At 37.7% G+C, this 15,042-nt stretch overlaps 1 protein-coding gene and 1 long non-coding RNA gene across 6 annotated transcripts in view; both read left to right on the top strand.

Moving 5' to 3' along the window:
* Window positions 1-15,042, top strand: part of LOC141728210 (uncharacterized) — a 584,197-nt gene that overhangs the window by 262,725 nt on the left and 306,430 nt on the right. The gene's annotated exons all lie outside the window — the stretch shown is intronic.
* The window catches only part of RNASEH2B (ribonuclease H2 subunit B), a 62,565-nt gene that overhangs the window by 17,201 nt on the left and 30,322 nt on the right, over window positions 1-15,042 (top strand). For 4 of the 5 annotated variants that reach the window (XM_005482400.4, XM_005482402.4, XM_005482398.4 and 1 more), the window contains exons 5-9: window positions 1,930-2,050; window positions 7,213-7,277; window positions 8,503-8,608; window positions 11,692-11,770; window positions 12,556-12,598. In XM_005482400.4, the coding sequence (XP_005482457.2) occupies window positions 1,930-2,050; window positions 7,213-7,277; window positions 8,503-8,608; window positions 11,692-11,770; window positions 12,556-12,598 (414 nt within the window). The remainder of the gene's footprint in view (window positions 1-1,929; window positions 2,051-7,212; window positions 7,278-8,502; window positions 8,609-11,691; window positions 11,771-12,555; window positions 12,599-15,042) is intronic. The other variant, XM_005482399.4, reaches the window with a different exon arrangement.

Below are 15,042 nucleotides of genomic sequence, written 5' to 3'. Positions count from 1 at the left end.
CTGATATTTTTTAATAAGGAGCCTGTGAACAAAGGGACACAAAATAAAATTGAAATGCTGATTTTTGTTGGTTTTTTTTGCTTGTTTGTTTTGTTTTGTGGAGACAATGCACTTTATGCATCCTAAGACTTTTTTGCTCTAAAGAATTTCTACAAGGTTGTTTGCTATTTTCTGCTTTAGATTGCAAGTGGAGAATGCAGGAGAACAAATTATTTATGGTGAAGATATAAAGTCTCCCTATACTTTTGTAATAGTAACTTACTGTTCTTTCATTATTTTTTAATTATTTAAGGTATAGGGTGTGCAGATGTATTCTGCATTTCAGTGGTCCGGCTGGTCATCAGAAGAGGCCATCCCACAAGTAGTTCAGTTTGTTCCCTGGGTGGTGCACTCTGAATTCATCATTCCTTTGAAAGCTTTATACGAAACTTAAATTAGGGAAGTAGTAAATCTCTCTTTATGTGGGGTGTTGTTGAGGTAGCCTGAGTAAAGGACAGCTACTGCTGCTGTTTCTCAGGGAAGAGTCCTGTGCTGCCATTCATTTTTTCAGTACATTGTTTTCTGGTTTTCTAGGCCAGGTGTGATGCCAGATAAATGCATAGAGCTGTTGTGGGTCCTAAAAAAGGGCAAATGCTTTCCTGCAGCACCTTGCCTAAGTTGGTGTATTCTGCAGTCCTGTGGCAAGGTTAACCTGAGTGCTGCGCAGTCACTTCCAGCTTGAACTAATGAATATCACTGGAAATCATAGAATCATCCTTTACACTGTCCTTTGATTTTGATAGTGTGATGCAGGATTGCTTTGTGTGTCTCTGAGCAGAGCCATCTCCTATACAGCACCTTTCTTGGCTTAGGCTCTGTGCCCATGCATGAGGTAAATGCAGCTGTTTTGCTTTGGGACACAGGCAGGTCAGTTATGTGTAAGAAAGAGCTTATTGCAGTTCTATTTTTTTGTGCAGTTTTATTTTCCTGAATTCCTTTTGCCACGGTTATTGTGCCTTTTCCCTTTTAAGGAGAAGAAACTCTCTAAATACTTTCTTGGTTCTGCTTTTTTTTGTGTTTGTTTGGGACTTTTTTTCTTGTTTTTATTGTGATTTAACAATAGATGGTTACTTTTATTAAGCCTCTGAGTGTCTAGCAAGAGAATTAATTAATAATGAAAGCAGTATACCCCAAGTGGGTTTTTTCATGCTGACCAGTATAATGAGTTCAGCCTTGGCTGCAGAGACCATGCACTCTCTAAGCATGAGAAGTTCACAGAGTCTTTGTACTGATGCACTAAAGGATCTTTCCAAAGGGAAGGTTGCCAGTTGTGCCAAACCATGCTGAATGATTATGCATTGTTTGGCAATGGCAAAATTTGTTTGATGGTTCTGTCATGTGTAGGGCTGTTTAAGTTGTGCCAAAATCACTTTATATCCCTACTCTGGCCAAACTGGAATTGACTTTGCAGAGGTGAAAGGTTAATACTGTGTTCCGGAAGCTGCCCTGCTCCTTTGAGATATATCTTGTGGAAGGAAAAGCAAAATTTGAATGGAAGTTATGACACTGGGTTTAATCCAGCAGGTTTTGGTCTAAAACTCTATTGGCACACACTGACTACTGTGTCTTATGTCATCTTCCAAAAAATCCTGCTGTACTTCACATTAGTTTCTCCCTATGTTGTTTTAAATTTGGCCTTTTAAGTGCGGTGTTTGAAGAGTTCAGCATTTTGCAGGTATTTACTGGTCTGAAATAAATATTTATAGCTTGCTTTGTAATCAGTTTCTGAATGTGTCATGTGTTACCATTCAAAATACGATCTTCTTTAAATCCTCTATTTTAAAGCTATGGCCATTGCATGCATATATATTTATATACATATGTGTAGTGTGTATATATGTGTCTTAACATTTTAGTAATGCTTTTGTAATCCCTTTGATGTATTTTCAGCAGCAAGGAAAGTTCCAGCCACTTGATCAAGTTGTGCTAGACTCAGAATACCCTAGCTGCCCACTGCTGCTGAAATGTGCAGATGTTAAACAGTACATACAGCACGTAACAGAAGAAAAAGGTGAAAAAATGGGGTGGGAGGGGAGGGAGGACAAATAAAAAAAGACTCAATTTGTTAGTGTCACCTCATTACAAGATAGATTTAAATATTGTTTTTTGCTTTACCAAACAACTGAAGTGCTGGACACAGCTGTACTTTAAAAACAGAAGCTTAGGCTTAGAGCTTGTCATTGCAGTCTTGTGAATAGAAATGTGTGGGTCTCAGATTATCTGCTGCAAGTCTGAAAATCTCATGGAGTCTTGTTGCTAGATGTCATACAAATGATAAACCAATCACAGCTGGCTTTTGACATTATTGTATATGTTGTGAACTCTCTTTGACTTGGATCAGAATCTTACATCTCTCTCAATTCTTTATTTAGTGTAGGATGGTTTGGCATGGAAAAGGTCCATTTTACTTTTTTTAATCCTTTGTCACAAACAATTAAAAAATAAGTCAATAAAAGCTGGAGAAGAATGAATATGTTGCTGAGAAAGGAGAACAAAACTTTTCTGGCTTTGCATAATTTAGTGTTGTGGGTTTAAGTTTAAAGGCATAATCATTTTAAAATACAAAAAAATATTGAGATGCATGAGTATATGAGTGAGAAAACTCAAATGGAAAAAGTTAGCAAGCTATCAATTCTGTACATAGTTTCCTCAGCCTTTGCTCAGAATTCCCTTTGGTGTGGGGGCTTTCATTTTATTTAAGGACAATATATGCTTTCTAGGGAAGGGACAGGAGCGTGACATTATTTTTGTAGGTTTGCAGACACACCAAACGTGCAAGACTTCGGCTTTTATTTTCAGTCCTTTAAATAGCATTCTACGTAGGCTTGCCAACTCCCTGATAGGGAATGGAGATTTCCCTACATGCACATGGAGACCTATAGGAGAACATACAGGAATCTTTTGCACCACCAAATGCAAAAGTAGTAAGCTGTCTGATTCTTATGCACCAGAGCTGCTCCAAGGAGTTGAGATTTAAGTTAAAAGATAGATTGAAAGCTACAAACATTAAGAATTTGCTTTCATGAAGCAAGCTGACCCTTATCATTGATACATATATATATATATATATATATATATATAAAGAAATATTTTGATGATCTACAGATAATTGGAAAGTGGGTAAGGAAAGGTGATGAAAAAATAGTGTCTGCTAAGTAAGACCTCCTTCTAGCTGTATAGAACATTCAGGTGTTTGTGAGGGGTGGAAGCTGTAAGTTGATTTAGGTGAACAAGTTTAAGTATTTTGGGCTTTTTATGGTGTATGTGCAGTAGGGTAGGAAAGTTGCACTTGAACTTCAGGGCAGGACATGTTTCTGTTGAAAATGCTCACTTTCACAAGGGAGTAGAAAATCTAGGTAGGAAGGCTGTTGTCACATTCTGTTTGGGGCTGGAGTAGTTGGAATTATGAGCTTCCATAAACACATAGCTCTGGAGTAATATTACTATTCCTCTTGCATTTCCAAAAGAGCCTACAGAAACATTTAGTTACATTTTGTATAATTTTGGACCAAACAATCTTTTTCTTTGGGTGAGTTCTGACTTTTGAGAAGGCTTCTCTAGGACAGATGCATCTGAAAAGCAAAACCCTTTTTGCCTTCTCATGAAGTGACAAGTATTTCCATTAAAAAGTATTTTTAAGCTTTCAGGCAATTGCTTGCCCTACAACTTGTGTAAGATGGGATAAGTAGCCAGGGTGAGAGCAGAGCATAGGAACTTAGGACAAGGTCTAGATGATTTTTTTTTGAAGGGCCACTTCCTCCAAACAGCAGCACAGCCTTTGTGCCGTATTTATGTTCCCAAAACAAAACTTGCTTTAAAATGGTTTGCTATAGACAAGGTCTTGTGTCTTGGTCTAACTTCTGTATCCATTCTGATACTGTATTTGCAGTTATTATCCATCTGGGAGCATCCTCCCATAAAGTGCATTCTGTTAGACAGTAGTGAAGATGCTTCACTGCTTGGTTTTTTCCATTTTAAGTAATGCTTTATGTTCACCCATAAGTTAGTGTCATTTTGCCAGCAAATTGTATTAGCTGTTAAAGGTGTGTTCAGTTCCTGGGTTTTGTTTTGAAATGTGAGGTCAGTAATGCTTTTGTCATAAAAGCTGTACACACACACATATCAGCTTTATGTGATGTTCTTGGATTTTCCCAGGCATGTACCTGCATGTACATGCTACTTCTTTTCTTGTTCAGGTTAGGATTGGGTTACGATGGAGCTTGTTCTTAGGATTTCTTTCTTTTTATAGAACACCAAGAGTACTGTTATGCAACAAACCCCTTGGCACTTTCTTGCCTGTCATGCACACATCACCTTTCTGTTTAATCCACTTCTATGTGTTTCATATTCTCATGTCTTTTATTGCTTGTAAAAAATACCAGCATTATGACTTCAGGTACTCACTCTTTTCTGGCTCTTAAGAGCTGTTGTCCACTTTGTAGCCTTTCTCATTTTAGGAGTAGAGCATTAGGGCAAGAAATACCAGTTGTGTTAAGGCTTCTGCAGCTCTGTTCTGCTTGACAGAACTTAACAACATAATTATTTCACTCTTCATTTAGTCTTAAGACTTTTAACATCTGTCTGAGAAATTCTTACCCCAGAGCACTCACAGTTTACACTTACTGAATTAGCAGAAAATCCACCTTCCCTGGCCTCATTCTTGAAGGGCACTGAAAATTCATTTAGTTGAATTAAATTCTGAATTACCTGCTTTAGTAGTTCTGGAAAGGGTGTGCTACAGCTCACTAAGTCTGGGTGAGGCAGGTTGTTTGGTAATAAATTTTGACATTGGATTGAATGTACAGTAGAGAGGGTTTAAGAAAGGGTTATGAATTCCAGTTCTAGAGTGTTACTCTTTGTTTCATTTTGCGAGGCAAAAGCTGCACTATGATCTTGTCTGATGTGATTAACATGAAGAGCCAAGAAAACTTACCTGATTAGAAGAACTAAATAATATTGCCAAGCTTGTATTCCCAGGAGGTAGGAAAAAAGGGGCCCTATAAGTTTCAGAGTTATGGAAAACACTGAGAAAATGGATTTTAAAATGTGCTTTAGGCAGTTTGCTCAACAATACATCAGGGAAACTTCCAAGTCTACATAGCGATTACCCGATCACTGAACATATTATTTAATTGTAGAACCACTTATATTCCATCTGTATTTCTCAAACCCAATCTTTCCAGATGTCTCAGACCAGTTTTATAGGCACCAGACACATTAGGGAACAAAAGGCTTTCCAATATATACTCATATTATCAAACGTAGTCACTAACTCTCACCAATATCAAATGTGCATCACATGTTAAATCCACGTTCCAATATTGAATCCTTTTGTCAGCAGTTTGTGACTTTCATAACTCACTTTAATTCTTCAGAGGTCTCGAATATTGTCAGTTTCTAGGGTTTAATAGTCAAAACTGTCAAGCACACAAAATATTTTCAAACAAAGTGATCTCTGAAGGGTTCAGTGTAATTATTTTTCACATGTTTTAATGAAAATGGCTTCACAGTTCCACATTTCCTTTCCCTGAGTCACTCTGAATCATGCTGTTGTGCAGGAGTCTGCCTGGGAATCCAGACTAGAATTACTTTTCAGCATGGGTTGGGGGATGGTGCCCAGAGGATGTCCCTTCCTCGAACTTTCATAGATAAGAGAGGAATCCATGAATTGTACTCACTGTGCTTGAACCCAAGCCACGTTAGCCATTTGAGAAGCAGGTTCAGGTATCCAGAGAGTTTCTCCATTTTCTGCTCCTTTTCTTTCAGACCCATTTAGAAGCTTCTAAGTCCTAAAGCCTGCAGCCAGCAATGTCACAGCTAATTGTTTTACCTGCAGCTCATCATTAAACAAAGTGTACATTAGTGTATTTTTTTCATTTTTGCTCTGAAGAATTTTTGTATTTTGCTATTATACAACTATTGAGAGAGATTTAAACTTTTATCTTGCAAGCAGCTTTCCTTGACCTCTCCATAGCCCCTGCCATGCATGCAGAAAGAGCACATAATAGTTCACTGTTTGTGTGCAATTTGGAAGAGCCAAGATAAACCTCAAAGAAGGAAATGCTGAAGGAATCATAAATAATATGTTGTTGTTTGCCAGGGGAGAAGGGAAATCCATGAAATGAGTGTTGGAATATGACACTGTATCAGTAAATGACATGAAACAGATGTAGGTATTTATGGGAATGGTATACAGGAGATCAAAACTTATTGAAATACCTGTTAAAGAAAAGGACTGAAACAGCAGGCTCCAAAATCTCCTGTGAAAGCTTATTAGGCATCTGATTCCTTTCCCCAAATGTAGCTTTCTGTGAGTTAACACTGAACTTTTATACTGAAATTTCCTCGAGCCTTTGTAATTTTCTCTTTTGCCTGGATGTTTTGAACTGATGTATCTCCAGATCACATGTGAATGACAAGTGCTCATGATGCCCTCGTTATCACAGGGGAAGCATTCTCCAGAATTCTTATATGATCAAGTTAATTTGTGTTGCTCCATAAATCATGAGTGAATCATGTACTTCCTCCCACAAGGAGTGAGTTTCACTATTTTGGATTCTGTGTTTTCTTTTAACATTTTATTGGATTATGTAAAAGGGGGATAGAAGATCCTGTTTTAGTCACTCTGACATGAGAGAGGAGAACTGATAGGGAAACGGTTTATAGAAGAGGTGGATGGTTTAGCTTCAGTAACCAACTCTGTCCTGGTCCCTTACTAGGTGCTGAAATCCAGTACATAAAGATTTAAGATAATCTGTTGTTTAAAAAAAATAAAATTGTGGAACCAACATTTTGTGTTATGAGATACGTAGTTAAAATCACCAGTCTGGTGACACAGGGCAGTGAAGGTGAAGTGAAACTACAAGGACTCGAGAAGAATCTTGGTGAATAAGAGAACTCAAGATTGCACCTAAATAAATAAAATCTGTGCTTTGCTGGATTAGGTCCTAATTAAAGAACTGTCAGATTGTCCAGACTTGTTCATATCAGCTCAGTCTGTTTATTTTTTTTTTTTTGCTTCCAATATTTTTTAAACTTATTGCCCTGATATCAAACATGTGCAAGATGCAAATTAACTTCTATATTCTATCTACAAGTTAAAAGATTTTAAAGGTATTGAAAATGCAATCCAAACCAGGCATGACATTTTTCCCCTTGCTTGTTTTTTCCCAGAGATTGGCAGTCAGAAATTCCACAAATACAGCCAGGAGAAGACACTGAAGTGGTTAAAGAAAAAGGTATTGTGTTTTGTTTTTGCTTTAAAAATTGATATAGGTTTAAAATGGAAATGCTTTTTAGCTTGTCTACATTTGCATTGGAGCTATGTGCTGTGCCTCAGTTCAAGGTATGTGTCCTGTCCAAGAAGGACAGACATCACAGTAAAGTTGCTCCACTTGGGAATGTGATCAGGTGTTAGAGATATTCACAAGCTTGTTGCATTTCTCTTTTTGACGGGACTGGTCAGGAAAGGGGCTTATATGGGGTGTGGGTAGGAAGAAGAAGCTGTCAGCTTATTGCTGTGGGCTTTGCATAAGGTGAGGAGCTTGCTTTTGCTTTGTCCCTTTCATAGATGGGCTAGAGGAGGGTTTTAATTGTTACAGTTTCTAAATTCTGCTGTGCTTTGAAGCTGGACAGAACTGCCTTGGTTTTGTGCTGCAAATGTGTTTCCTGAAGTTTTGGCAGAGTTCACTCAGAATGGTCCTGGTTTGGTTGCTATTATCCTGATCCAATCATGCTGTTCAACAGGCCTATAGAGTTTGCCAGAAATAAACTAGTGTTAAAGCTAAGCTTGATGGGGTCTTTGTTTTGGTGTAAAGAAAGTGAATTTCATTTAACTCATGCACATGTGCCCTTAACATGATGCTGCTCTATAGAAAAAGAGGTTGTGCATCACATGATGAGGAGGCCTTGTCATTTAAATTAATCAATACAAGCACAAAATCTGGTCCACTTTCTGCAGTGATGAGGTGTGGGAATGAATACCTATTTTGCAATGATTACCTGAATATTTACATGTGAACAGGTACCTGTTTGTGTTGTTGAAAATACCTTTGTCTGACAGTTCTCTCTCTGTTGGATCTAGCACATCAGTGCCCTGTAGAGTCTTTAATCTTTGATTTCCACCAGTACTGCCTTTGCCATCCTGCTGAGCTCAGGAGTGTTCTCTGAGCAGGTGTATTTCTCACCTGTATAATCATGGCTGTTGAGTTTGAGTAGCTCAGCTCATCTTAGGGTGCTGCAAAAGTGGTGCTGTGTTGCCAAGGCAACATGTTCAAAGACATGCTAGTTTCTTTGGGTTTTTTGAGATCATCTGCTAGTCATTACAAATGTATATTAAATTTCACCACAGTCCATAACTTGAGTGTTTTATATGCTTGAAACAAAATTACAAGAGCTTTGTCACTGCATTAACATGTGCATAACAATATTGATACAGGCATTTCATTCTTTGGTTTTCTGTAGGTTAATCAAACAGTGAAAGCACTTAAAAGCAACAATATATCAGTAGGTGAAAGGGTGCTTGCAAGTACATTTATCAACAGTAAACAGATCACAGATGCTCAGGAAGGTAAGAAAACTTAACATCATAATGAATTCCATTTTTGTGAAGTCACATAAGTAGAGATAAAACACATGATTAGAAACTAAAATATATTGAAATTGACCTTTGCAGTAAATTTATGCCCTGTACAGAAAATTCCATATAAGTTGCGACTCTGTGCCTTGGCTTTTCCAAGTTCTTTGCTATATTCATCAGATGACAATGTAATTAACAATTACAATGGTCTCAGCTGGGATTCTCTTAGCTTCTTCACAGTTCAAGGAGGAAACATTTTTCTCAGTGGAATATTTGCTGAAGTACTTTGCTGAACTGAGACTGTGTTAAAGAATAGGACACGTATTTGTAATGTATATGAGTTCCCACCCAGTAAGTGTCTGTATTAGAACATGCTTCTTTTCATTATTATTTTTATTAGGATGCATGGAGTATTAGCATTCATAGAATTCTTCAAAATGGTGAAGGGATCTTAGGAAGTCATCATCACAGAAAAAAAGCTCCTTGTCCAAACATTACTTTATGCAACAAATGTACAAGTTGGATGATTTTTGTGGGTGCACTGGCATTTTACCATCCTCAACCCACTACAAATGCACAAATGTGTAATTATTAAGGGCAAAATTTTGGTATTATGTGTATTAAATTATAACAGTCCTATTACCGAAAAGTCTCGTGGGATCCTGTTTGCTTCTAATCGCCATTTTGCTGGGGAGGGCAATGTGCTGAATGTTAATGACACAAAATTCTGTAAAGAAACCTGAAAATGGACTCGGAATAAAATCTTCAAATGTTAATGAAAATTAAGAACAGTTTAGAGCAAGATGAACCAAGGCAAATTGTTTCTTATTACAAAGACAGTCAGAAGTCTTCATGCTATTGAAAATTGAGAAGAAACAAAGCAGCTTGCTCACAAAGTGGAAAATGAGCTACCGAGTCATGATATCAAAAGAAACAACATACATGAGATTTACGAGGCAAATAGACAATTTTATAGAACAGAGATTGTAATATATGGTTTTTAAAAAGAGACAAAATTGCAAAAGATGTGACTTTAACTTCACAGTAGCTTTTCACCTTTTTCCCAACCCCTACTTTTTTAAAGAATAGGGAAAGTGACTTGACTATGGTTAAATACTTTTTCTCTGAAATTTATAATTAAATATTTCATCTGCAGTGGTTTTTTTTTTCCACCCTGCTCTTTATTTTTAGTGACATGATTATAGTAGTCTTTTTAAAAACCTTGGGTTTTCATATTTGAGAGAGCAGCATTGAACTTGGGAATACTGGGGTCTAAAGTAAATGAGTTTTGGAGGTAGTCCCACTGTATGTGGCAAGGTGTATGACAGGAAGTCAAATGGGCATTACTCAACACTTATTTCTAGTAAGACTCATTTTCTTGTCTGATTTTCACTGCTGTGACAGTGCAATTTATTTCTGTACAGAATTGTTTTCATTGGGATATTATGAAATTTCAGCACCTTAAAAATAGATGGGTATATGTAGTTAGCATATACAGATGTTGTAGGGCAAAAATAGGGGAGGATATAATGAGAGCAAATAGGGAAGTAGGGGAGGTTTATCATATGGGACTTGACTATTTCATTCAGAAGACAAAGAAGGGGAATGTGCAATATTCCTAATGTTTGATGAAAGATTAATAACAAAGATAGGCTGATGTAAGAACACGGACTCCATAGGAGGCAAATAGTGATGTTTTTAAATTAGTAAAGGAAGATAGTGAAGATTGCTTCAAGTCAGAAATGCAAAGGGAATGTGTTTTGTATTTAGTATTAAATAATAGCACTTGATTTGGACTCACCATTCAGTGTCATGATGCAAAGAGCGAAATGATTGGAATATTTTTCTTATGCAGTAAATTGGACATATTAAGTGCTGAGGTGAAATTGTCTTGGGTTGGAATTATTTCGTATTCTCTCCTGATCCCAAAATAGGCTTAGAGAGTGAAAAAACTTTGATGAATCTAGGCAGTGAAGGAAGGAGAAGTGCTGATAGGTGATAGTAGGAATTTATTATCAGTTCACCTGAAATGCGTATGCTGCTGTCAGTTTGTTAATGCTTTCTCCTTCAATGCCAGTTTGCATTGGGCTTTTCAGGTTAAAAAAAGAGAAAATGGGGAAAAAAATAAATTTATCTCTGGCACTAAAGTAATAGCTCTTTGCCGCCTTAAGGTTGGTATGCCATGTGCTTCTGAACTCTAAGTGTGGAGGCATATGAGCAGATAAACTGGCCTGTTGGAGTTGGAATTCAGAAGGGAGATTTTAGCTTAATATCTGCCTGGCAAATGCTTCCTATGCATGGGTGCAGTTACTCCCTAGCAGCCTCAACAACAGCAAGTTTAAAAAGTCCAGCCCATGATCAGTAAATGCTTGTGAAGAACGTGACCGGAAAAGATCTGGTTTAGGACTTTGTGTTATAAAAGGGTCACTTTTTTTCCTCAGTCTCTCAGAAGAACATTTATAGCAGGAGTGCCCTGTACTGAAAACAGCTTCTAGTAGTTCATATTTCCACAGATAATTATCCTGTCTTGCCAGTGATGTTTAGATAGGCCTTGGCATTTTCTATAAAGTACTGAAAATTAAGTACAAGACTTTGAAATAGACTCATTGTCTCATCTAATTGTTTTCAGTTGAAGCCAGAAAATGTTCTTTAGTACTGAAGCCCTTGCCAAATCATTGTAAGATCCAGATGCTTTAAAATTAATGATTGCATGTTCTGTTGAGTCAGCTTTTTACTTTTGCAGGTTTTTAAAATTTAATTTCTTCGGAAAAATACACGATATCTAGTACTCTCAGAAAGTGAACAGCTTTTGTAAAGTACATGCAGCAGATATTAATAACATGTGCTGACAAAGTGAGTGTAGTAAGTCTTTACTTTTTAAATAAACCTACGAGTGTCATATAACATAAACTACTCAAGGCAGAGAAGCATCACAGTGTATCCATTAGGAGTCTGTTGTGAGTGATTCAACCTTGTGCCTCATGGTAGCACATGCAACATGGCTAAAGCAACGTGACTTTGTAACATGAATGTTCTTTTTCTCCTCCTCCCCGCTCCCTGACCTCTTCCTGAAGACTATGTACGGTATGCCCATGGGTTAATATCAGAGTATATTCCTGAAGATCTGAGTAAGGAGTTGTTAAAATACTTGGGGTAAGTATTGTTCCAGCTGGCTTATAGCTTTACATGGCATGGATTAATGTCCATTTGGTCATTTCTGTTGAATACTGAGATTTGTTCATCAAGGCAGTGCAGTGAATGACACAATGAGATTATATTTGCCACACTTGAAACGTGAATTTTCAAATGTGGACTGTAGGTTATTTTTTGGCTTTCCGATGGTGTTAAGGACTGTGACCTGGGGGAGATGTAATGTTAAAGTCGGATATGTCTGTTACCACTGTTGCCTGATGAAACCCTGAGTAATGTATCCTGTTTGAAAGCAAGTGGGAGCAAAATCCAAAAGAACAGTTTGTCCAGAATTGTCAAGCACAAACAGCAGAGACAGAAATTGAGTCTTCATCCCCCCTCCTTTTTCCTTTTCCCTACTCACTCAATGCTGCTTGGGTTTGACTTATTTATCTCACCTGTGTTAGTTTGTATTTAAATCTGAAAGGTGAGCCAAATCCTCATCCTGGTGTTCCCTGCCAGCAGCAGACTTGGCTTGGATCATCACTGGGATTCTGCACCTACTCATCAGTTCAGTTTTGCTCAAAGGCTTCTGTTATGGTGGCCTTTGGAAAAGTGTGCAGTTTGCAGCCTGAAGCCCCATAGTTTCATAAGTCAGAAATACAGTCCATGAGCTGCTTTTCTTTTGAAGTGCTTGCCATGTGTGAGTAGCTGATAACCAAAGCAGCATTCATAAAGAAGGATTTCCAAACTTAAGATTGTGCAATTCATCTCTCTTAATTTTTAATTTAAAATCTTTTGTTCTGCAGGCTCCCAGAACTTAGAAGCCCAGCACCAGAGCCACCAGTGAAGGTAGGAGAACATTAAGATATTGATAGATGTGTTGTAAGTTAATTTTTCTGAGTTATTATTAAAACTGGACCAGACCAAGCACTGGGTACAATACATTAAGTAAGGTGGCCTTTTGGAAAGCCAGTCTGAAACAAGCTCAAGAAATTTACCAGGTAACTCATATTTTTAATAAGGAATATTTTGGTTGGTTTTCCTGCTTAAAAAGGGGAGGGAAAAAGACATATTTTATGGTTTCGGTCAGCAGTCTTTTTCATACGTGTTTTGCTTATTTAGTTTTATTGAGGTTGATGGGACAATATGACCTCATAGGTTTTCTTTCATATATAATTTATGAGGACCCTGAAAGGGACCTCCTGGGTCATGGATTCCCAGACAACCATGTTGAATAATCTCTCATACACTGACCATTCTTCACTGTAAGTCTCATTAGGATTTTTTATTTCCATTACTTCTCTTGGAAGAGTGTTCTATAACCTCATTCCTCTGATACTCAGAAACCTTTCTGTAAATTCCACCTTGAATTTATTCATGGCCAATTTATTCCCCTGCCCTTTTGTGCTAACTTTATCATTGTTTTTTGAAATTGAAATGGCTCCTTTCCCTCCCTAACATTAGTTCTTTCAATGTGTAAAGGGAAAACATATATGCTTTGTGTTTTCATTTTGAGAAGACAATTTGGTTGTGTGAGATGGGTTCTCCATTCCCTCATTGTGGAAACATTTCTTTACACCTATTCCAAGATGAATTCAATTGTTTCAAAGCAGGTGACCAGAAAAATGTGTAATTATTTCAGATAAAACCTTTACTCATACAATATGATGGCATTCTTCCCTTCTTGTCTTAACTAGAAATACTTTGTCCCATTACAGACTAGGATCCCATTTCCCTCTGTTGGTGTGTGATCAGATAACTCTCTGTTGTGCTGTGAATAGTTAAGACACACGGTTTATTTTTTTCCACTGCAGTTTCTACTTAATCAGTTCTCAGATTTACAAGAAATTCAAGCAGTTAGTTTCTCTGTACATGACCTTTTGCTTCTTCTGTACATTTAATCTGGTTTTAATGTTTCCAGTCTTGAAGGTTCTCTGACTTTTTTACACAGTGTTAAAAGCTCTTTAGGTGTTCATAATGCTATTCAGTGGTGTACATTTGGCAAATGATAACATTGTATTATTATCTTTAATTAGTACTTAACTAGTGATCTCCATCTGATCCAATGGCATCCCTTGCTGCATTATTTGCCTTTGTTTCCCTCTTCCCCAGTTTCTCACCTACCTTAAACTTCTTATGCAGTATTTGTTTTCTGTAATTTCAGCTGCTTAAGTGGCACCATGTCAAGTCCTCTGGCAATCCCTCACATTTTGTCGCCAGAAAATGTGTTATATTTGAGAAAATAAAGGCAACTTAGTAGGCATTACCTTGTTTTGATTTTAGGCTGAGACATACTGAGAGCGTTGGGGCTGTTCAGCCTGGAGAAGAGAAGGCTCCAGGGAGATCTTAGAGCACCTTCCAGTACCTTAAGGGGGCTACGGGAGAGCTGGCAAGAAACTTTTTACAAGGGCATGTGGTGACAGGACAAGGGGCAATGACCTTAAGCTGAGAGAGAGTGTAGGTTTAAATTAGATGTGAAGGTGGTGAGGCAGTGGAACAGGCTGCCCAGACATGTGAGCTCCCATCCCTGGCAGTGTTCAAGGCCAGGCTGGATGGGGCTCTGTGCCACCTGGTCTAGTGGAAGGTGTTGCTGCCCATGGCAGGAGGGTTGGAATTAGATGATCTTAGGTCCCTTCAAACCCAAACCACTCTATGATTCTGTGTTTCATTTACTCTTCAATTATTCTTCCTTCTTTCACTTTTTTCCCCACTCTCTTCTCCTGAGTCCTACTATCACTTTTTCTCCCTTCTTATATTAAAGATGAGTCTGTGGTTATTCTGCACTATGGTCCCTTCCTGTCAGAATATACATCAGGTTCTGGCTCTCATCTTGTAGCTTCTGATGTGGTCTTCCAACCAGATCAATATACTGAGTTTTACTTCTGTCTTGAATAGAGTGATTTCTATTCTTTCTTCTGTCCCTGTGCTTAATCTCTTCATTTTTATTGAAAATTATTTACTGAGGCAAAAGAGTTCTTCCATTTTGGGTCCACACATAGGTTAACTTTAATATCTATCCAATCCCTACAGTATAGCAGCTTCACTTTCTCTTTTTTAATTCCCTTTTTGCCTCTGTGGCTAAACAACCTTGTACTGTTTGTTTTAATTTCCTTTCCAAGGTCTAACTCAGCTTGACTTTTTGGCAGTTCTCACTTAGTCCCAGGATTACCTGACCCCTAAACCAATCTTTTTTTTAATATTTCCTTTTCCCCAGTCTTTTTTCCCCCCATTCATTAGAGACTTCTGCTTACACCTAGTGTCAGTTGGATTTTTTCGAGGATGAATGGGGGGTG

Source organism: Zonotrichia albicollis, chromosome 2 (genome assembly GCF_047830755.1).
Source record: "Zonotrichia albicollis isolate bZonAlb1 chromosome 2, bZonAlb1.hap1, whole genome shotgun sequence".
Taxonomy (NCBI): Eukaryota; Metazoa; Chordata; class Aves; order Passeriformes; family Passerellidae; genus Zonotrichia; species Zonotrichia albicollis.
The sequence above is the reverse complement of the archived record's forward strand: the minus strand, read 5'-3'. Positions and strand labels throughout refer to the sequence as shown.